Genomic DNA, 21,733 nt, shown 5'->3' with positions numbered 1-21,733 from the left:
TTAGAGTAGGAATAAAGAGTGATGCAGATATTTTATAGACACATGATGTCCAAATGAAGAAGAATTTTAAGGTCATGACACTGAAAGATAACAACAACGAAGAACTCAAAAGAAGGTTTTCAAACATCTTATCTCTGGTAATACTACTTGTCTTAAAGTTTACTTTGGTATTAACACAGCCTGAAATTCATCTTTCTTAGGATTAAGGCTCTTTCACATATCTTCTTTTCCATCCTTTATTTCCAGCCTACCTGGATTTGTGAAGCCACACAATTCATAGTTGGTTGGACTGGTATGTGAACCTAGGTCTGTATTCTCAAACCCAGGCTCTGTATGTCTGTATACTTTGTCTTCCGTAACGATCACGTGGACTAGCGGGACCATGTGAGGTCGTATGTAAGAATGTATGCTTCCTGGTGAGAACGCTTCCTCTTCCTGTGCCAGTAACCCCTTTCTCCCCAGCTGTACAGGGCTTAGTACAAGAAGACACCCCAAAACTAAGGATGCACATATCACTCTTGCTAATGAATCACACCTTCAGATGATGGCTTTTGGTCCATTATTACTTTCTCTAGCCTCTGAGAACTCTCCTTCCTCCATGCCCTCGCCCACGTACCAGTGCACAAAGGCCCGTTTGGCGTACATCAGGTCAAACTTGTGGTCGAGGCGGGCCCAGGCCTCGGCGATGGCTGTGGTGTTGCTCAGCATGCACACGGCCCGCTGCACCTTGGCCAGGTCGCCCCCGGGCACCACTGTGGGGGGCTGGTAGTTAATGCCAACCTTGAAACCTGTGGGACACCAGTCCACAAACTGGATGGTGCACTTGGTCTTGATAGCGGCGATGGCAGCGTTCACGTCCTTGGGCACCACTTCCCCGCGGTACAGCATGCAGCAGGCCATGTATTTGCCATGGCGAGGGTCACACTTGACCATCTGGTTGGAGGGCTCGAAGCAGGTGTTGGTGATCTCTGCCACTGACAGCTGCTCATGGTAGGCCTTCTCGGCCGAGACGATGGGGGCATAGGTCACCAGGGGGAAGTGGATGCGGGGGTAGGGCAGCAGGTTGGTCTGGAACTCCGTGAGGTCCACATTGAGGGCCCCATCACACCTTCAGATGATGGCTTTTGGTCCATTATTACTTTCTCTAGTAATGTCTAATTTATACATTTCTCACAGGTCCTGTAGGTTAATTTACCAGGGGGGGAAAAAGTGAGTAAAAACCTATTAGATTTTTTTTTTTCTCTGCCTCAGAAATTATAGACTTGGATGTTTCTATGAGGCAACATTAATAATGCATTTATCATTTCAAGCCCTTAACCTCTTAAGTTCTTCAAACAGAATTAAAAGAATCCTGAACTACTAAATAATTGCATTATGTGGGTGAATGGAGAGAATGAACATCTCTAAAATGACACTAATCTATTTATTCTCCTCCTCACAGCCTCACCACTCAGAGCAGCGTGGTTGCTGTCACACACTTTGCTTTTGCCTTCAGCCTTTTCGGAACTTCTTCCCAATTAAGCACTGAAGCTTCTTCCCTTAGCCATCGCTGACTCCCATCCAGTCCTACACCTTTACCCTCTCCCAAGCAGGAGCCTACGCAAACAAAGACAGCATGGCTAATAGCTCAGCTTCTCTTTGCAAACACATCGCTCTGGAATTTTGTTTTGTTTTTCTGCTCTTTTCTGGTAGTTGTTTGGGGCATGAGGACATATTTGTAGGACTTGCGCTTCAGTGCATATCAATGCATCAATGGCTTTGTGGCCCAGTCTAGGCTGGCCTAGGTTGGGGGGCTGAAGACTTTCACCTTGGAGTCCTGTCCCACCCACTGTTTAGACCAGCGCTGACCATGACTGAAAGTATACTATGAGACTGGTCACTACTTTTTTTTTTTAAATTTTTTTAAAGATTTTATTTATTTATTCAACAGACAGAGATCACAAGTAGGCAGAGAGGCAACAGCAGAGAGAGAGGGGGAAGCAGGCTCCCCGCTGAGCAGAGAGCCTGATGCGGGGCTCAATCCCAGGACCCTGAGATCATGACCTGAGCCGAAGGCATAGGCCTAACCCACTGAGCCATCCAGATGCCCCTGGTCACTACTTTTGTTGCAGTCTGTAATTCATCTTGTTCCTCTAGGTTGTTTGTCTAGGGCAGGGTAAGAGAGCATCTTAGCACTCACTCACATGTACTCTAACAACCAGTTGGGTTTTTTTTTTTCCCTTGGCCTTGGTGACAGCTTCCAACCTTGATCTTACTTCTCCCTGAATACAGGTCTTCTTGGTTGGCACTCTAATTCCCAAGGAGTTACCAAGCCCTGACCAGTGAGGGACCATCTCGTCCATCCATCCCACATCCTAGATACTGCCGACACTCTTTCATTCACTCAGACATTGAATAAGTGATTGAACGGATAGATGCATGAATGAATGCCACCCTATTCAGATTCCCCACCCAATGGTGGCTGGATTCAACTTATGAATATAAGTACAACCCTTCCTAAGGTGCCCCACCCATAGGACAGGGCCCTTCCCCACCACCAGTATTTAATTTTATTCTGTTCATCATTTTCTGAGAAGCCTGTCTTAGGTTGACCCAGTTCTGCCCATCTGCCCTCTTCCCTTCCCCAGGTGTCTACCTGTTTGGTGGCTGAGCCCATAGTAGTTATGATAAATTCTGATGAATCCTTTCACTAATGCTGGTATGTTTCATTAGAATAGTGAAAATCTAATTAATAGCTGAAATACATTTTTTATCCACAAAGTATATAAAGAATGTCTATAAAATATGCCATTTTGTATTTCCCATAAATTAACCTCTCAGTCCATACAAGCCCTGCTAGACATATATCCCAAACTCCTCTTCTCCCTCTGATTTTACTCTCTTACCTTCTCTGCCACTGTTATGCTGGTAGGTCTTACTCTCTGCTTCAGTCTTCACTCAGGCTTAAGAATCTACATCTCTCAGAAACTTCAGGCCAGAATAGCTCCCTTGACAGACTCATCTTTTTATTTTTAATGGGAACAGCCTCTTTGTTTTTGTCATAACGTCTCTGTTACTTTATTCTTACTCGCCAAAGACCATCTCCACACAAGGCTTGGGATAGTAAAGGATAAAGCAATGGGCCAAGGGTATAGATCATCCTATTTTGTTCCCTTGGATTCTCCATGAGGAGACTTCATGAAATTTGTCTTGAAAAGTATTCAAGAATCATAATGCTTTCTGTACACATTTTTCTCATCTTATTCTAGAATGGCGAAAGTGGGTCATTGGGAAGGATGCTGGAAGGTTCTTACTTAATGAAATGGAGACCAGAGGGCAACTGAAGTCAGACATTCATCTGTGGTCCCGTTAAAGTTATCTAATTTCAGAACACCAGGATTTTTTCCCCTCCTTTGTGATTTATTTCTTTTTCTCTCATAGGCAACTACGGCCATGGGGCAAAAGTGGACCCCAATATAGTCTGTTCAAAGGCTTCTTTCATGATAGTCTGAATGTGCACACACGCCTGCACACACCCACGTGCACACAGAACTTCTCCTTCATTTCTGTTTCAGGAAGAATGTTTCATGACCACAAAGTTGAGATTTGTTCCATCCTTGCTACTCCTGATTCTTAAACAAGGGGATGAGAAGTTCTAAAATGCATGCTTTTCAGTTCTCAGAGGCCTTACAGTCTGAAAATGAACTTTGTTTAGTGAAGGCTCACCTTGTCCTGATGGCATATCATTCTGTTTAACTGCAGAGTAGTGAAGGCCATATATTTCTTCAGGAGCTCAATAACAGTTCCCATCATGTTTGTAATGCTGTTTATTCATCATTTCAGTTGTTCCTTGCAAAAATTCTCAGAAGTATCTTCATTTGACACATGAGGACACTAAGGGGTAAGTACATTTATTGACTAGTTCAAAGTTGCATGCCTAATAAATAACAAATGAGCAATTTAGAATTCAGCCTTATTATCTGACTTCAAAGCTGGCGTGTTTCACCAAAATTCCGTAAAAAACAATGCCTTCATTTTACATATTGCTACTTTTATGGTCTCCCTTAATTTCACTTCTTCATTGTGCTACCTAAGGAACATGTAGAAAAAGCAGGAGGGGAAAGGAGGGAGGGATTTGAGAGAGAGAATAGAAGGGCTTCCCATAGTCTCAACTTCCAAACCAAACCACATTATTATTTTTAGGATAAATTAGAACTGCATGATCGGTACTAAGTGGGACCACTTCCATTAGAAACCCAAGAGCAGTGATTGCAGGTGATTGGAGAGCATTTTCATTGGTTGCTGTGCTTGGATTGCTCTTCTGTCTTAATCATAAAAGATCTGACCATCGAGTGGTGAAATTCTACTCCTAATGTGAGCCAAGTGCCTCTCATATTGGCATATCTTGTGAAGCGAATTAGCCATCTAATAGCTAACACAATGACATGAAGAGAAGTCAAATGTAGCATTGATTTCCCAGGAGGCTTCCAAGTAGATCAAGTAACACTAAAATAAAATTGTCAAACTAGAAAATGGTTCTCATCAGAATATCTTTTCTCCCCTATAAATAAATGGCAGAGACCAGTTCGAGAACTTCACCAGCTATGCAAGACACAGCTTAGTGGTTTCACAAAGTCCTTGTTACCATTTTTTATACTTGTCGTAATATGAGATCAGTCATTTGAAGACTAGAAACTGGCTTAAGCTTGAGAATTCTCCCCAATCCCTGTCTCTTGCCCTTTCCCTTCCAGAAAGACAGAAATAACAATGATAAAATTGATTCCCAGCTTCCTGCAATTCTACTGCCTGGAGGGTGTTTAAGTAGCTTTTCCCCAAAACTTGGAACGTTCTTTTTGCTTCACTTCTTGAGTTACCATCTGATTCAGGAATTCCCAACCTTAAGGACATGGGAGGAAGAGCAATGGTAATAATTATTAAAATACCTCCTCCTCTGTTTCCTATGAGAAAATTTTGCTAAACATATATTATCACAAAGAACACAGTATTTGGAGTCAGATAGACCGGGGCTTGAATCCTTGGCTCTGTATCTTTGGGCAAGCCACTTCTTTCAAGTATGCGTGTCCTCATCCATGTCATGGGATCACAAATCCTGTGTGTCATATTAAATACTTAAGATTTTAAAACCAACATTTATTAAGTGTTTCCTCTGCTCAGGCATAAGGGCTAATGTATACATACTATCTCATTTAATCTTCACAAAACTACACTGTCTTCATCCTTCCTTGGTTGTTGTTCCTATTCCTGTTGCTTTTGCATCTGAGAAACTGAGACTCTGAGGTATTAAGTCCATTTTCTAAGGTTACTGTGCTATTCGGTTGGTGGCAGAGGCAGAGTTCAAACTTTCGTATTCTTGATGTGCAATTCTTACTTTACACTATTTTGCCATTAGTTCCATATTGTTATTTTGCAAATGGAGAAGAGGGAGTTTAGAGAATTTAGAGGAGGTATAGGAGATTAGCTAGCTAGTCAGTGACAGAATCATGATTCTGGGAAGGCTGAGGTCAACTAGGAGTTCTGACCCTTGGGGATACCGAAAACTAAGTTCTTCCTCTCAGTCTCAAAATAATTGCACACCATCATGACAGACAGGAGTCTGGTGTCATTAACTGGAATGCTGAGCTTTTCAATTTGGGAAAGAAGGATCTGCAGCTCTGAATTTCCTAAGATGGTTGGAACATCTGGTCTAAATGCATGTTGACATCACAAGGAATAAAACCTGAAACACAACAGAAATTACTCCCTTTGCAAAACAAATGCTAGAGGGAGAAATCACAGAGCAATTCCGCCAGATTTCTCAGCAATTCTCCCAAGATTGTGCATGTTCATTGCTTATAGCTACAGGTTAGTACTGCCAGTTTCTGTGTGACAGCCAAATACCAAATGGCAGGCCCTTCAGTCACAGAACTCCAGACTTTAGGGGCTGGAAACATTAGGTGTAGGTCAGGCTCCCTTTTCCACCCACATAGGCTGATCCCAAAGACCAGTTTTTACCTCTTTTTGCCTAGCTGAGTTTGAAGTGACTGAGTGATGGAGCCTTTCCAGGGACGTCACCATAATATCAAATTATCATGTTATTTGTTTAGTTATACTCATTAATTCTAGCTCCCTTCTGGAATGCTTGATCTCTGGGCACAAGTATTAAGCTCTTGGCTTGCTGTCCCAAGTCCACCACTAGTGACCCTAGGAGGGTTATTTCTCCTCTCTAGTCCTCAGTTTCTCTTTCTGTAAAAATGAAATGGAAGAATTGAAAGGTTGGTTTTGAAGGTCTGTATTTCTTCCTTTCCCTTTCTGTTTTTCCTGCTTTCTTCCTTTTCTTTCTTTTTTGTCTGTTTATTTCCTCTTTGTCTCTGCTCTTTCCTTGTTCTTGCCTTTTCCCATCACTACCTTGCAATGATCAGCTGTTCACCCCAGGACCCTTTGGTATACTGACGCTAACCCTCATTACCTTGGAAGAGCCAATTGTGCTTATTTCTTTCCAGCTCTGTGATCAGCGATATCTCCTTAGTTGCTCAGAAGGGGCCGTGGTGGAAGTATCACGCTACAGAATTCATCTATAAAATGACAGATCACCCGTTCCCTCCACAGAAAGCCAGTTGTCAAACATTTACCAGCACACCATTGCTGTAACCACTTCCTAAACAGAGCATTAGCATGAATAACTTTCTCTTGTTTAAAACAGAATTAGATCGTATAGCTTTGAAAGAGCTCACCTATACTCCGTACTTGGAAAAGAACTCATATTCAAGGAAGCTGTGTGTGGGTGGGGGGGGACTTTACCAGAAAGTAAGTTTTAGGCATCTTCTGTTTACCAGAAATCTCTCTCTTAAAGCAATCCTTACCACACCTTTCAGGGATTGATATGATCCCCATTTTACATTTGGGGAAACTGACTCAGCAAGATTAAGTAATATACCCAAACTCACAGAAATAGTAAGCAGCAGAAGCTCATTGCTTAGTAACAGTCTGAAAGGTCAGCACCATTTATGTTTTTGCCCCATTCAGCAATTTTTGAAGGTATAGAATGCAACCAAAGTCCTGGAATTCAGGCAAAATCCACCCAGAACCGTTCATATGGAAATAACTCATAATACCCCTGGTGTGCCTTCAGAGAGGATTTCAGGTAAGCCTCCTGGGGATTTGGAGATCATCATTTTACAGATGAATGTAAAGATTAGAAAAGAAAATCAACTCATGGGCTTCACCTTTGAAGCGCCCAAGCCTGTATGTCTAGAATGGTCAGTTGGTTTTAATACCTTAAAATAAACTAGACTCGTTTTCTTAATTATCCCTTTCTGTTTTTAAAAATAATCTTAGGTTTATTTAGGGTGGAGATCTTTCTCAAAGGTCTCTGTGGACCTTGTTGTAACTTTTTCACCTGGCTTAAGGCTTGGGATCATGGCTATTTGGTAGAGCTTGAATTCAGACCCCACTCTTTCACTCCAGATCATACGGTTTTTCATTCATCGTGCCACCTGCTCTGCAGTGATGGGAGAAATGAGTGTCAATCTGGATGCAACTTCAGTAGAGTCTGTGTCCAAGACCCTGTTGTCTGCTGCAGCCTCCTCCATCCCGGTATGCTTCAGCATATCCCAGAATAGGACATTAATTTGCTTCCTTCTTTTAATATATGGATGCTCTCCCCACTGTTAATAGAGAACAGAGGTGCTGGCCACAATGGGAGACCTCCAGGCAGAACGCGGATGGATTCTTCAAAGGCTTGGAGAAGGGGGGGCCTCTGGGACTCAGCTGCCTCACAGATGGGGCTTGTTATCCATACCACTCTCCCACATTGAAGGGAGGCCAGCAGAGAGCCACAGAAAATTAGAGGCTTATGTTGGAGAGGCCAGATGTCGAGACAACAGGGACATCCTGTCTCCACTGGCCAGGCTAGTGGCTTTGAGTGCTCTTTGCTGTGGTGGACATGTGGGCTTATGAAGGTCATGGTAAGAAGTTCTGTTAAGTAAAAAGTCAGGGGAAGTGGTTGTGACATGAAGTGGTAGCATCATTTCCTTGAGCCCCACCTGTGCAGGTATGGGAGGATACAAAGAACCTAATGACCTGCTCTGTGTACAGCTGTGCTCTGACACACATTATCTCATCAATTTCTTTGGATGATATTTTGAAGTGAGGACTAGTTTCAACATTTTATAAGCAGCAGTAGCAACAATAATACCCTCTAACTCGAAGAGGCGAGATGACATGGCTAAGACCACATGGTTCTAAGTGCCAACAGTGGGACTTGAGCTTATGTGACGTTGATTCTGAACCTTTTCCTCCCTTTATACCGATAGGATACCAGTTGTATCAGCATCTCCTGAGAGTTTGTTATAAAGGCAGACCCATGGACGTACTGAATACCCTGGGATCTGAGCTTCGGAGGTCCTCCATGGGATTTGGATCCACACTAAAGTCTACGAACCATGGTCCTACACCATGCTTTTGTCCTTTGAAATAGCCCCTGAGACCAGCCTCTGGAGGTTTTCTGGTCTCTTCCAGTGCCTTTCAATTAAACCACTAGTTTCAGGAACAGAGGAATAGCCCCTCAGGAGTCTTCTGAGATAGACATTATGAGATTTGCCTGTCTTCAATGAAAACAAATCCCAGTGAAATAATTTTTCACATGGCTCAGCCTGACTCCCTCCAGTTCAGTGGCTGCAGGTGGTGAGATGCAAAGAGGCAAGGGAGCAAAACATGACAACATGCATTGAGGCAACCAAACTTTTTTCATGTCTTCTGGAGTTCCTTACCCACTGAGCAAGATTCTGACTTCTCAGCAGGTACCCTGGATGACCCTAGATCCTAAAGAAACCAGCCTTTCAGAAATATGCCATCCAAATGCATATCCTCCCTCCTGGGCCATAATCAACAAACAAGCACTCATCCACCAATGTTCCAGCCCATCCCTATCTCTGTGATGGGCCTAGCTTCTGCCAAGAAGTCTGATTTAGATTGGTGACTTTCTTATAGTTGTGTTAGGCCTTCATTAGAATACCCACTTTAGGACATGGAAACTGGCAGTTTTCATAACCAAACATGACAAACCTGATATCAAAAAAGTAATAATCTCTTCCAGAGTGTTACCAAAAAAAAAAAAAAAAAAAAAAAAAAAAAGACTTCAAATTAACAAACTAGAAATTTGGGTTAAAAAAAGCTCAGGAAGTCCCAGGATACTACTACTAGCTGGTATCCAAGCAATAACCAGTACCAAATCCTATGAGAAAATATAAGTTACAGATTCATCAAGCAGAATGAGGCATAAGGATATGATTTGAGGAAGATAGATCTTGAGGACAATGAGGTCTAGTGGGTGTAGTCATAGGAAATGAAATTATTGTTGTGCCATTGGTGTAGACTTCCCGGGTGGTTGTTAAAATTAAGGCTGTTCTCTGTTCTTACAAATTGTTATTTATCTATTGGTACAACCCACTGGAGTCACAGGATGAGGGCGTGGGTTTGGGGGAGCTACACTCTCCCATATCTTCCTGATTAGTGCAACGCAGGTAGAAAAATAAACAAAAGGGATAACCCTGGTCAGCTCACAGTTAGACTATAGCATTTTTTTTTTTCCCTGAATTCCATGTTTTAAAAAGATGTTGATAAACTGGATGAAATCCAAAGACGGAAATTATATCTCATGAGAGACAATGGCAGGACTTGGGCATGTTTTGACTGAGAAATAAATAGCACAAGAAAGATAGAGCATGGAAAAAACCCCCATCTTCAAACGTTTCAATCTTAAAGTGTCTCCGTTATTAAAGTTATAAGAGACATTTGACTAAGTGTGAAACATTTGAAAATAGATAATGGAAACCTTCATGGTTTCACCATTCCAACACGAGGCCTTTTTATGTACTTGCAGATTCCCGTTGAGCGCGCTGGTACATGTGGGTTACAACAAGCAACTAAACACGGTAGCCACGCGCACGTGCTTCCTTCCCTATGGCTCCCAAACTCAGAAGACCAGTGGTAAAAGTTGCAGGGCGGTTAGGTGTACCATGTTACTAATAAAAAGGTTGCCTGTATGTAGCACATGACAATTAAACAAGGACCTAACAGTGGAAGTCATGTAGCAATGGAGTCGACACCATGCTGGAGAAGAGTTTCCACCCACCCGCCATGGAAGTATCTAGGTACGAACTGGAAAGGAGTCTATCCCTAAGGCTGCCAGGAGGTTTTGTAGACCAAGTCAGTGGTTGGTCAAGGATAGCTTTCACCGTCTCTTCCTTTTCATAAGTGTGCTTGCATCCATGATTGCAATAGAGCTGTTGCACTTCTTTTCTTGAAATCAGATTTTTGAATCACTGTTTCAGAAAGGAAATGGCAAGAATGGACCTAACGTTTTTTTTTTTCCCCATGTGTCAGATCCATGCTTTACATTAGCTATTATCAGGACAAACTTTGTAATTATGTACCAGTTATCTTTGAATTACAGATGGGAAGTCTTAGGACACATTTTCTCCTAAAAGTAGAATTATAACCAAACTGGTCTGATATATAGAAGATTCAAAAATGGAAGAAAAGGTAAACTACAGAAGTCCTTGGCACGAACAGAGGCCAGCATGCCTTCAGGGACCTCAGAATCAGGAGTTGCCAGGTCCTTACACTCCTAGCCTCCCTTAGTAGAATTCACCTGGCAACTCAGAGGATGCCTCCTCAGTGCAGGTTTTGGGGAGAGAGACACTTAACTGGTTTATTTTAGAATGTTTCACCTTGAATCAAGTCCAGTGAACAGTGAGATGTGTGAAGTCATTCCTGTGAGGGGCTTTGGTCTGCCGTGTGTGCAGATTGTGGCTGGTGGTGGGGTGAGTAGGAAGATGTGAGTAGGGGGCAATGGTTGGCATCTCTAGGAGAGTGTGACATTGCTTAAGATCTCACAGCTACAGATCGCAGAGCCTGTAATCAGAACAAGGTCTATTTGGATAGAGATGTTGATCATCCTAACACACCTGGTAATGATAGGATAATGCTGACTCTCAGAGAAGCTAATCCCTCTCTAAGGTCACAAGGTTAGCGGGAAGAGGACAAGGGTATGGTTCACAATAGAGAACTCTATGCAACACTGGAACTTGCTAGAGAAGTGTCCACTCAGACATTCATTTCAGTTAATATTAGTAGAGTCAATGGAATCCAGTAGGCAATGATAAAGATTTCATGATTAGACTTACGTGGGTTCAAGTCCAATTCTCGCCAGCCATGGAATTTGGGCAGACTCATTAATGGATGAACAAAGTACTGGTTCTGACATCTCAATCCCTGGATTCTAGGAACCTCAAGGTGGTCATCTCTAAATGGGGGCATTGAATTATATGTTCTCTCAAAACCTCTTCATATCTCAGTTTCTGATGATGACCTAGAGCAGGGATTGACTCTATCTACATATCTCGTAGGTCAAATCCATGTATTTTGTAAATAAAGATTTCGTGAAACATGGCCACACACACATTCATTTACATCTTCTCCATGGCTGCTTTTATGCTACAGCTGCAGAGTAGAGTAGGAACAGAGACCGTGTGGCCTGCAAAGTGTAAAATGCAGAATCAGTTTGCTGACCTCTGGCCCAGAGGAAAGTAATTTTTTTCTGCCTCCAGCACCCATGTTCTTTGTGCCCCCAAATCTTGCCTTCCTTTGATACTATTCTTCTTCGGTTATTTTTATGAGAACTTAGAGACCAGTCTCTGAACATATTCTGCCTGGGATCAAATCCCAGCTCGGACACTCACTACTGGTGTGAGCTTGGGCACATTCCGTAAATTATTTGAGCTTCAGTTTTCTTCTCTGAAAAATGAGATTGGATAGAACTACCTCACAGCATTCTCCTGGGACTTTGATGGGATACGCCATGGAAACTGCTTAGAAAGTGCCCAGTGGATGTTCGCTACTGTTACAATGACCATTTTTTCTTCATTCACCCCTCTGGGCAAGTGTCCATCTCCATGTTTCTTCATTTAGGAGTTTGGCACTTAATAGCTGGTAGCTCATACTGCAATAATTATCTGGCCCAGGCAAAGAAATTAATGAACAGGAAGATGTCTGGGAAATGAGAAGGTTGGCAAAATTATACTTGTAGCTCACCCCCTCTTTACATGGTGAAAGCCAGCCATGTGTCAGACCCTCCTTAGGTCAGGGGCCTGATGACTGGAAATGCCAAGAAAGATGCTGGAGATGTTTTCACCCAGTCTTTTCTCATGACAATGAGACCCAGACAGTACACAGAGGCCCAGATTCCTCAGACAGCCCAGCGCAGGCAGGGAGTCAGGTCGCCTGGCTGTCCTCCTTCTATTAATCAGAAGCAGGAGTGCTCTGTTGAATGGGTTGCTCAGGAGAGAATATAAATGCCTCAGCCAGCGGGGTTAGAGAGTGGTCTCCACCAAAGTCACGCACCCCCGCTTCCAGTCCCCCATCACAGAAGCTTCAGGCTCTAGGCCTGAAAACCTACAATGCATCCATTCCCAGCATCCCCACCCCCTTCCCCAGCCAAAGGGGTCTGAGTTTCATTACGTATCTCAGGAGGGGTCTTCATTCTTTTGTCAGTGAACATCTGGCCCAAGGGACCTCCTAATTAAAACCACAGACTCATTATTATCACCTACTCTTTCCTTTTATTGTTTATGATCTGGGTCTACTCTCTACCCTGCCCCCAGTACACATGGTTCCAACAGGAATGGCTAGACTTTTCCAGTTTTCTTTCTCCTTTAATGAATCGTAGGCCCCGGCTATGTTTCTCTGAGGAGTTGGAGGTCTGGGACCCTGATTACTACTAGGGTTTCCAATTGCCTGTTCTCCCCCCCGGCCTTTCTGAAAGGATCCATTGAGAAAGAGGTCATGATTAAAGCCCTTGGAACAGGCTAAGTGTAATTGAAGCAGTGCCTGGCGCCTCTCGGCTTAACCTCCCTCCCCATAAACCACAGCCAAGCTTAGCAGGATGCAGAGAAAATGTGAAGTGTGAAGTGGGGGTGGGGGACATCTGAAGTGTAGGAAAGCCAAAAACGCAGGGTGCTAAGAGGAAACATCCCTGACGTGTGATGAAGATGTGTAGGAAAAGCCTCCAGAAAGAATTATGTCAGACTTGTCACAGAAAGAGGGAAATATATGTTTATATTATATTCACTACAGGCTCATACAGGCAACTCAGGCATTAAAGGTTTGTTAAGGGATGGGGGGTGGGGGGGGAGGCGGGGTCTCTCAGAAAGGTGCTATGATGTGCTGGAAGAGAAGTGGGCTTCTGATCCCTGTGTGTGACTTCAGCTTCATATTCCTGGCTGTATAATCTTGGAGTCATCGCTTCATTTTGAGCTCTGTTTTCTTCTAAAGCTCTTCCTTGCAGAGCTGCGGTGAGGAGTCAAGAAGCTGATGTGTGCAGTGTCTGATACAAAGGTCTATCTTTTCTATCACACGCTAGGGAAAGCGGAATGGAGGGTGGGGAGGTAGGGAGAGCCAGGAGCCTTGCTGTGTGACTCAGATCACCATGATCAACTTTGTCATCATAGCAGTTAACAATACACAGTTTCATCATGTGTCAGATGCACACCCTGCCACACACACGTTTGCAAACACACATACACACGCACACTAATCCTCTAACAATTATAAAACATATAAACTGGGTACTAGTATTTTTCTCACTGGAGGAAACGATTACTAAGATGTGGTTCTTATTAAGAAGGGGATCAGGTCCTGCTTTAAAATCACTTCAAGACATTTAACATGTTACTATTTTTGGACTCTGATAAGTGAAGTATATTGTATATAGAAAGAAGTTTATTACCACATTACTTAGAGTCCCAAAGCAATAAAAACAATAAGGGAAAGAACCCAAACATGTACCCAGAGCTTAGTGGGCTGAATAAACTATGGTATATGTACCCATGCTATTTATCAATACTTCACAGACTATAAAACCATATATAGTTGTGGTTACCAAGAGTTTCTGATGCTGATATGTTCATGATATTACAATTTTTTAAAAAAAGCAGGATGCAAAATTCTATTCACGCACACCCTATCAACTTTGTAAAAAAAAAAATTAGGCAAAAAGGAAAAAAAAAAGATTGGAAAGAAGTGTATCACTGTGCTGATTAAATCTCCGGATTATTTCTTTACATCTTCCTTTGGAAGCTTTGGCATTCCAGTATGGTGTAGGGTATAGGGGTAGAATCTGAGTTCTGATACTTGGCAAGGCTTGTGGAACATTGGATATGGAACTCACTTTCCTAAGTCTGATTTTCTTCTTGTGCAATATATAGGGGTAGCACCTCCAACATAAGAAATGCTGTGAGGCTTAAAACAGAAAACGTGAGCGACCATTTAGTATGGTCCAAAATATTATAGTGTATCATGTCTTGATATTAAAAAACAAACAGAGGAGTGTCCAGGAGCCAAAGCCCAGCAGACACATGAGAGTTGGGCTTTGTAGACAGAGGGGAATGCTGGGTTCAGCCTTGTCTGGTGCTCACTGAGGGGTTGGCAGTCATGGTCAGCCCCTATCTCATTTCACAAACAAACAGAACAGTCCTGGTGGGAAGCTCCCCACTGACCATCTGCATTCACTCAACATCCATGTTCATCCTTTTCAGTCCACCCTTCATCCTTTTCAGCTTTTCCTTCTCTTTGATGTAGATAACAATCTGGCTGGAGCAGTCAAATGTTTTGAAGTGTGAGATTTCCACAACAGGAGTGAGGTCAGGGACACCTGGAGGAAGGGGCCTCCATGCTGCCCTGTGCTAAACAAACAGCTTAGCAGGACCCTGGCCGGGGAGTTTACATGGGAAATAGGGGCTGTGTTCTGGCTTTACTCAAACACATGTGCTGTCCCTCTGTCTCTCTTTCTCTTTCTGTCTGTATCTCTCATACACACACAGGCATACACACAACATTCAAGCAGCAGGTTAAAAACATCCCCCATTCAGAGATCCTTTCTTGGGCCCCACATAACCCCAGGCATTCCCATTACCTATCACCATTACCACAGCACCATGCATTTCTTGAGTGCAAGATGGATCTTATTTTAAAATGACTGCTCTAATATTGGCTTTCCCATCTCAGTGAAAATTTCATCAGGTCATGGGATTCATATAACTTATTTGGCATTATGTCCCCAGTACAATGTCTCGCACGGTCATTTGATACCCAAATGAATAAAATAAGTGAATATGCAAGTATGGCAGCCTTAACTGAACACAGGAGGCCTCACTAAATAGACTTTTTTTTTTTTTTTAAGATTTTATTTATTTATTTGCCAGACAGAGATCACAAGTAGGCAGAAAGAGAGGGGTGGGGAAGCAGGCTTCCTCCTGAGCAGAGAGCCCTATGTGGGGCTCCATCCCAGGACACTGGGATCATAACCAGTAGCTGAAGGCAGAGGCTTTAACCCACTGAGCCACCCAGGTGCCCTAGACTTTTGAGAGTTACAGATTGCAAGGCTGCCATTGGGTGGGAGAAGGTGGGCTGAGGGTTCTTATAGCCCATGCAGGCACCACTTAGTCTTTCCGTCTTGTTAAGAAGTGTGCAAACTTAGGGCCATGACTTGTTATCATCTCTGAGAGAGACCTTTGAGCTCACGACTAAGGATGAGTGTGGTGGCTGTTATGGTGCTCTCATGGAAGCTCCTCCTTCTTTCCCAGTAAGTAATGTGTATTTCTGCAGTGCTCTCTTTTCCAAGCTGGACATGCACTATCTGTTCACTTAAGTTGGTCACCTCTTAAAATATCTGAGCGTGCAAAGAAAACTTGGAAACTTCAAAACCTAGATTAATTTGCTTTCTGCTTTTATGAGTTTGGCTGCTTTAGATACCTCATATAAGTGGAATCATGCTAGGGTGAGGGGGAGAAAGAAATAGGGAGTTGCTGCTCAAAGCATTTGAAGTTTCAGTTGTGCAAGATTAAAAAGGTTCCAGAGAGAATGCTGTACAAAATAGTGCTTGTCCATAACAGTTCTGTACTGTGCACATGAAAATTTGCTAAAGAGGGTGGATCTCTTTTTTTTTTTTTAACTACAGTTTAAAAAGCAACTTTCTTTTTTAATTAAAAGAAAATTCTTGTTTTTCGTGGGTCAGACCTAGAGAGGTTTAGTGAATGCCCTGTCTATTTACGTGGTCTGCATGGTAAGGACCAGATGGCTACCTGGTGTCTTACAAGAACACCAGACAGCCTTTCAGGTCTCCTGGGGGTTACCATTGTCTTTGACCATGGAGATTAGCTTCACTGCCCTCTGAGACTGAGCTGTCATTATGAAGCCAATCAGCACCTCAGAACGTGATCTCGCAGCCTCCAGACACAACTCTGGACTCCAGCCACAGCTATGTGACGTGAATGCACATTCCTTTTCTTGCACCTTCGGCTTTCATTCTCCAGTTTCATGCTAGGAATTGGGATTTTTGTGGAACCGACTCTCTGGTTCTTCAGAGACTCCTGAGCTTTGCAGTAATGCCCTGGGATTCCCTTGGCCGTGCTTGTAATCAGAGTTACACAATCAAGGAAAAATCAATCAGAGAGACCGTTGCTTCATGTGGAAGAGCAGGAAAGCTATTTGTTGTGTCCAAGAAACTACATCGAACCCTCCAAGAGGTCCTCTGCCGCTTCCTCTTCCTCTGCTGTGCTCCCTTTGGGTTTCCTGCAGAAGCAGCTGTTGTCATTTACAACTCCCCTAGAAGTTCTGTCCCCCCACCAGAGGCGCGCATTCAGCTCCCCTGGAGGTAACCTTGAAGGCAGTGTCGATGATGGATTTGCACAATTTCACTTCTGACTTCTGAATACATTTTGGCTGCATGACACCAGGGAGGGGTGAGGTGTGGCAGTGGTCTGCAGCCCCTTAGCTCTCTCCTGTCTTCATTTAAAGAGCACTTGCCTGGTTGCACAGGAGAATCTGAACACTTGGAGATCTTGCACACACTAGAGGGAGAGATAAGATCCCATAATAAGCAATAACGCCTGTATCCGCCACCCTGAGCCCCTTACTCCTACCCCCCCACTCCTTTATTTCTCTTCCTGGCCCTCATCCTCTTAACACAATAAATATCTTTGCTAGTTGCCTGTCCCCCATCCCCTCTAAAATTTAAAGCAATACTTTCTCTCTTCTGTGTCCTGCTGTATCCTCAGTGCCAGGAACAGTGCCTGGCATATAGCAGGTCCTCAGTAAAGATCTATTGGATGGGGACGCCTGGGTGGCTCAGTGGGTTAAGCCGCTGCCTTCAGCTCAGGTCATGATCCTGGGGTCGTGGGATCGAGTCCCGCATCGGGCTCCTTGCTTGGCAGGGAGCCTGCTTCCTCCTCTCTTTCTGCCTGCCTCTCTGCCTGCTTGTATAAATAAATAAAATCTTTAAAAAAAAAAAAAGATCTATTGGATGAATAAACTGACAGCGTAAGATTGAGATTAAGTCCACTGTGGTGACAATTCTGTTGCTGGCCGCCATCAGCTGTCCGCCCCAGCACTAGCACTTCCTCTCTTGGAGCCATAGTTCCTCCATCGATATAAGGAGGGTTGTACTTCCCAGACTTCCCAGATAGCTGGTGACGTTTGAATAGGAGGATGCAGGTGATAATGTTTATTAAATTGCAGTATTCCTCTGACATGTGTGAGGCGTGATTTGTTTGGCTTGATTTTAATGTTTTGATTGCATCTTTGTCTTTTGCTGCAAGTTACTTAACAATCCGTTTGAAAGCTGGTAGAATATAAATGATATGGGCAGAGAAAGAAAGTAAATGAAGATATCTCACAAATGAGCATGGAGAATTAACAGGAAACTCACAAAAGGAAAAAAAAAACTGTACAAATGGTAAAAAAAAAATACATAAGAACAATGAGAATTAGCCCGCTGATAAGATATATTACTGGAAGAACTAAATTGGTAATGCTTTACACACACACACACACACACACACACCACACACACACCACACACACACATACTCCCAGGGTGGGCAAGGGTCCCAAGAGATGATCCTCATATGTTTCTGATAGAAATATAAATTTTTGCAAAAAAATAATTTAACATCAAGTATCAAGAGCCTTGAAATACCCATATGTTTTGATTGACTAATCTCACTGTTTGGAATTTTTTTTTTTTAAAGATTTTATTTATTTATTTGACAGAGAGAGATCACAAGTAGGCAGAGAGGCAGGCAGAGAGAGAGGAAGGGAAGCAGGCTTCCTGCTGAGCAGCGAGGCCGATGCGGGACTCGATCCCAGGACTCTGGGATCATGACCTGAGCCGAAGGCAGCGGCTTAACCCACTGAGCCACCCAGGCGCCCCTCACTGTTTGGAATTTATCCAAAGAATGAATTGCAGGCAAAGTCACATGCACAAGACTGTTCAACACAGTGTTGCTTATAGTAAAGAACAGCTGGTAATAATGTAAATCCCTGACAACAGGGAAAGATTCAGTGAATGTTTCAATAAAGAATAATGCATCTAAATTCATCAATTAGGGATATTATGCTCAAGGAATATTTAATGTCAGAGGAAAATGCTCTCAATATAATGTCAAATAGAAAAAGAAAAAATAACCTATATGTGTGTGCGTGTGTGTGTACATAGCACTTCCCAAGTTTACAAATAAAATCATACTATATATAAAAACAGTATCAACTGTTTACAAACGTGGTATAGTATGTTTATATAGTAGTATACAAACGTAGAAGTAAAATTGTCAGTACCCCACCACACGATGATAAATATTACATATTGGTAAATTTCACACATATGTGTAGTTACATGTAATTCATTTTTCTGTTAATGTGTTTATGACTTCTTCATGTTGCTCTTAGCAATAATGTATTGGTTTGAAATAGGATATCATTGCTGTTTTTTCAAAGGTCAAATTTAATTTAAACTCTAATTTCCAATTTTCATATTAAATGCTAGTCAACACATATACTAGTTGTATTATTATTAAACCTGAGAAGCTAATTATGGGATCTCCTGTCAATGAATAAAACAATTCTCAACGGGAGAAAGACCTGAAATAGCCACATGAGGCCCTAGTTATCCCAGGGAGTGAGGCCAGCTCTGCAGATCCCGCTTTTCACACACCCACAGCCCAGAAACTGTCCTTCCGCATTTTCCTACACTGCTGTGTGCATGATCTCCTAAATCTCTGCCCCTAAACCGCCCCCCCCACCAGCCTATCTGTCTCTCTTGCTCTTTTGCTTGCTTTTCCCTCCCTCTTCCTTAAAAAGGCAAATCCTCCCTCCCTTCCCACCACTTCAGAGAGCAAAGGCAAAATCAGGGAAGAATCCTAGATCAATCTGGAGCTGAAATCCCCATTCGTGCCCTCTTGTCTGTCTCTGTGTCCTTCCTGTAGCACTGAAACCTCCTCTAGAGTGCCTTCCCCGCTCCATGCACCTCAGGGATGCAGGCAGAGCCAGGTCACTGTCTTGGCTTTCTAGGGACATGTCCTAGGGAACTCACTATCTCAACATGTAGATTCTGGACTTGTTTTTCCTCTACAAAAATGCAAACTTTAGAAAGATTTAAAAGGCACATGGATGTTAATTGTGCAAATTACACAGAAACGTTGGACCTAGAATTCCAAAGTCCAGGTATATTGAGATGATACTCCAAGTGTCTATGCAAGGGCATTCTGCACCTATGAGGATAGGAAGCAAAGAGGTAGAGCAAAAAGCTCGTAGCAAAGAGCTATGACAAACACGAGAGAGAGGAGATGGTGGATTCCCTTTCTAGTTTTCAGAATTCTGTTTGAAGTTGCTTTTATGTGACTTACACAATAAAATTCCGTTATTTAAAAAAAAGAAGAAGAAGAAGTGATTCTAAGTAAGGAAAGGGACACAGAGAGGTTTAGCAATTTTGCCAAAGGCACACAGGAGGTAAGAGATAGAGCTAGGTTTCAAATTAAGACCCGAGTCCCCTGTGCTTTCTCATCTCTACCTCATGGCATTTTTGTGAAATGAAATCACAAGCATTACAACATTTGGCATGAATGGTTAAAAAAAAAAAATTTACCCAGAACCAGTGGATGGATTAGGTGGAGATGGGAAAATCTTACAAAGGGGAAAGAAAAATAAAGAAAATAGAGACCATGCAGGGGACTATCAATTTTGCTACATTGTGGCCTAGAAATAGTTCAGATTTGGGATCAGGAAATTCACCTCCTGACACTGCCTGCCATCTCTGGCTAATTTAAAGCCACCCATTCTCTTAATAGTTTAAAAATTAATTTTAGAGCATGTGTCTTAGTTGCAACTTTACATTTACTTTGTTTATTTTATTTATTTATTACTTCTTCACTTAGTGCCTATTTTCTCCACTAGACCAAAACCTGCTAGTTGCAAGGACTGTGTCCGCTTTTGTTCACTCTGTATCCCTAGAATCTAGAACCAAGTTTGGCATGCAGTAGATGCTCAATTAACATTGGTTGAATGAATGTGTGGATGATGAATTTTCATCTGTCCTGGTGTTGGAGGCATGTGCTCCACTGTCCGTATTTTTCCTTCTCGGTGAGCTGACAGCTGGAGAGCAAATCACTCCTCTTCCACCATCCTTTCCCCATTCCAAAGCAAGACCTTTCAGGAATGATTCAGTCCCTCATTAGCCAGGTGTAGGGATCATCCTCAGTGATCTTTCTGTACTGAAGCCCCAGATTGAGGGACAGGATAGAATCCCGAGAACCAACTCCAAAAGAAATGAGAAGGCTTGACAAGCTGCAGACTCTTTTCAGGGAGGCTTTTCTAAATGTGTCCACTTTGTCTCTGCATCGTTTTTAAACCTTGGCTTCTTTTTTCCTTTAGACCCGAGGTTCTGGCATTGAGGGTCTCTGTATATGCATCACTCTGTGCCCAGAGGGATTTTGTGCCCATAAATTATGTGCCCATAAATTTATCCATTTCTTTGACAGCTCTTTATTCAGTGTATTTTTCCAGGCATGGGGGAAACAGAGAAAACAGTGCCCAGTTTAATCAGAAAAACAGAGAAATCTAAGATTCTTTTCCTAAGAATGAATGCCAAGTCCTTGAAACCCCCCATGATTCATGCTTGAGGAATATGCTAATTGGTTAAAATGCAGTGTTTTATGTGTAAAGTCTCATATTTAAGATAGAAAACTAAATAGAGGTGGTATCGATATTTTCCCATTCCAGGCACTTAATTGACATTTATTTTCCTTTTACAATCCCTTTCATACAATGTTACTGAGATGCTTTTAAATTTATGTTGCTTTGTTGCTGAGGGCATGCTTATTAAAAGGATTAAAGAGTGTGTCTGGCCCATCAGCCAAATATCTATTTCCCTTTGATTGTATGGAACATGCTTGACTACCATAGCCTTGGCCAATTACAGAATAATTAGAATACTTTGTAATGTATATTTAACAAATTTCTAGAAGTATTTCTCAAACCTCTTTGCAGAGTTTTATTCATTTAGAACCCCACTCTCCTGTTTTTTTTTTCTTTCTTTCTATGTGATTACCATTGAAAGGAATTAAATCTTGTACTCTTCAGTTTGTGAAATAAGAAACTAGTGTACATGCAAATCCATATGCTACAGTCCCTTAAAATAGTCCCCCTTGGCACGGAGCTATTCCAGCTAATCAATGATTATGGTAAAATGGAATGTCAAAATAGGAACTTCAGCTGAGATCTCAAGACAAGAGACATCTTAGAGTTGGGAAATTGGGATGATAGTTATTAAATGATTCGGTTACACCAAAAGTGATATGAAATGAAAGAAGGCAGCTTTTAGAGAGAGATATTGGGTTACTGCGAGTCTCCCTGGCTTGCCTTA

At 42.5% G+C, this 21,733-nt stretch overlaps 1 protein-coding gene across 1 annotated transcript in view; it reads right to left on the bottom strand.

The window, feature by feature from the left end:
* Positions 1-537: 537 nt before the first annotated feature.
* Positions 538-21,733, bottom strand: part of LOC125088530 (tubulin alpha chain-like) — a 121,855-nt gene continuing 100,659 nt past the window's right edge. Inside the window, exon 3 of the mRNA XM_047709748.1 lies at positions 538-1,108. Coding sequence (XP_047565704.1) covers positions 538-1,108 — 571 coding nt within the window. The remainder of the gene's footprint in view (positions 1,109-21,733) is intronic.

Source organism: Lutra lutra, chromosome 17 (genome assembly GCF_902655055.1).
Source record: "Lutra lutra chromosome 17, mLutLut1.2, whole genome shotgun sequence".
Taxonomy (NCBI): Eukaryota; Metazoa; Chordata; class Mammalia; order Carnivora; family Mustelidae; genus Lutra; species Lutra lutra.
This window is presented reverse-complemented; position numbering and strand designations above follow the sequence as displayed.